The sequence below is a fragment of the Nanorana parkeri genome, unplaced genomic scaffold (genome assembly GCF_000935625.1).
Source record: "Nanorana parkeri isolate BGI_ZX_2015 unplaced genomic scaffold, ASM93562v1 scaffold1369, whole genome shotgun sequence".
Classification (NCBI taxonomy): Eukaryota; Metazoa; Chordata; class Amphibia; order Anura; family Dicroglossidae; genus Nanorana; species Nanorana parkeri.
In genome coordinates, this window is record NW_017307637.1 from 451,398 (window position 1) to 453,524 (window position 2,127).

Here is a 2,127-nt window from a genome sequence, read left to right on the forward strand (position 1 = left end):
GGATGTACCGATTAGGTATATCATAATAATAAGAAGAGAAAACAAAAGAAAACTGCTAACAATTATCCATATAGCCGTGAGGATCACCTGTTCAGTTTTATGAGTATCTTTGGTGGTAACAAATATTTGTTCTCACCTTATGAGCTTTCAGGAGCTCTCTAGAGATCTAAGGCACATGTGTCAAACTCAAGGCCCTGGGGCCCAAATCCGGCCCACCAGGCCATTTCCTAGACTTCTACTTTCAGATCTAGGTATTAAGTTATTACTAAAACCAGTGATAATGGAATGCTGAGGCAATTTATGATAAAGATTAGATACATTTATATAGTCTTACAGGCCCTTTGAGGGCAACCATAATGTTGACGCGGCCCCCGATTACATTGAGTTTGACACCCCTGATTCTAAGGGCTGTAAACTCCTAAACTGATTCTGTTGAGGAAGGTCAATTCTTGCTCCTCACCACGATGACTACTTTCTTATTGTCAAACATTATTGCAGCCTATATGAGCAGCTTGTTCATTTTCAGACTCTTTGTAGATTCTGGAACATTTGTACTCCGGTCTACAAGCTTCTGCTACTGTCTAGCTCTGGGGCCTCTGGTTTGCTTTCAGAATCAGACCGTTGACTCCCCATTGTGATGTTCTCCTCGGACGTCTGTTGTGAATCCTCCCTGAAGGCCAATTCCAAGGCCTGTTTAGTGGAGATCTTCTTCTTCCACCTGCCGACAATAATGTATATGTATGGGTTGGCAGCAGAGTTGAATGCTGAACACAGACAGATCACAATGATGGAGATAATTCTCATGTAGGATGTTGGTACAATAGCCAAAAAAAACACCATTCTTAAAATTCTGGATGGAGCCAGTGAGATGAGATAGTTTATGATGGCGGCGACAACCACAATGTACAGCTTCAAGGGACGACAATGTGCTGATGACTTCTGGATCTGTATGAGAAAGACCACGCTGGAACCAACCATGAGGAGAGTGAGAAGGAGGAACACGGCGGATGTCACAATATAAACTGTAGAGCGGTGATCCGGTATTAGAAAACGTTCCAATACCGTTATCAGAAGGGAAAAGACCCACATAACGGCGCTCAATATGGCCGAGAGGTAGGTCGGCCGCCGGCATTTATACCAAAGGGGGAAACAGACCAAGAGGCACCGTTCACAGCTGAGAGTCACAAGGAAAAGGAGGCTTGCGTTATATGTAAAACTGATCAGCAGTTCTCCAAATTTAGCCATGGCGCTTTTACTCTCAGCAGAGGTGGCCACGCCATTGAATAGGCACAGGAGGTATATAAAAAAAATACAGCATCCGGCCGAGAACAGGAAGTCGGCCACGGCCAGGTTCAGGATGTAGACTGTTGACTGGCTAAGTTTAATTCTGAAACAGAAGTAGAACATGACGATGGTGTTTCCGACCAGCCCAAGGACACAGAAGAGGACGGTGATGACACATAAGGCAGTCTCTACTCTCCATGGTATAGGATCCTTAGGGGAAGGTTGCAGAGAGGTGTCATTTGATGTTAGGTTGGACATCCTGTCACGCTGTTAATTTACAGATGGAGAGTCCATTCTTCTCTGAAAAGATCAGAAAAATAGACATAACTTCCATATTGTGTTACATAAAGAGGTGGAATTCAGGCTCCCAAATCCACGATGAAGAAAACCTCAACCATCATATCTATGAAGGTTCTCACCCCACCGACTCTGAGAATCACAATGTGCTTATAAGCCAATATGCGGCTCTATGGTCTGGAGCTTTTGAAGGCAAAAATGGAAGAAGGTTTTTAATTATTTTAAAACTTAATTCTGTGGCGATTGTGTGGGGACTGTGTGGGGACTGTGTGAGGGCTGTGTGAGGTCTGTGTGGGGACTGTGTGAGGGCTGTGTGCAGGCTGTGTGAGGGCTGTGTGAGGTCTGTGTGGGGACTGTGTAAGGGCTGTGTGGGGACTCTGTGAGGGCTGTGTGGGGACTCTGTGAGGGCTGTGTAGGGGCTGTGTGAGGGTTGTGTGGGGGCTGTGTAAGTGATGTGTGGGGAATCTGTGAGGGTTGTGTAGGGGCTGTGTGGAGGCTGTGTGGGGGCTCTGTGAGGGGTGTGTGGGGGCTGTGTGGAGGCTGTGT

At 46.1% G+C, this 2,127-nt stretch overlaps 1 protein-coding gene across 1 annotated transcript; it reads right to left on the minus strand.

The window, feature by feature from the left end:
* Positions 1 to 561: 561 nt before the first annotated feature.
* On the minus strand, positions 562 to 1,542 carry LOC108797946 (mas-related G-protein coupled receptor member X1-like). Its single transcript, XM_018569635.1, has one exon. The coding sequence runs from the start codon at positions 1,540 to 1,542 to the stop codon at positions 562 to 564; it is 981 nt and encodes a 326-aa protein (XP_018425137.1).
* Positions 1,543 to 2,127: the final 585 nt, after the last annotated feature.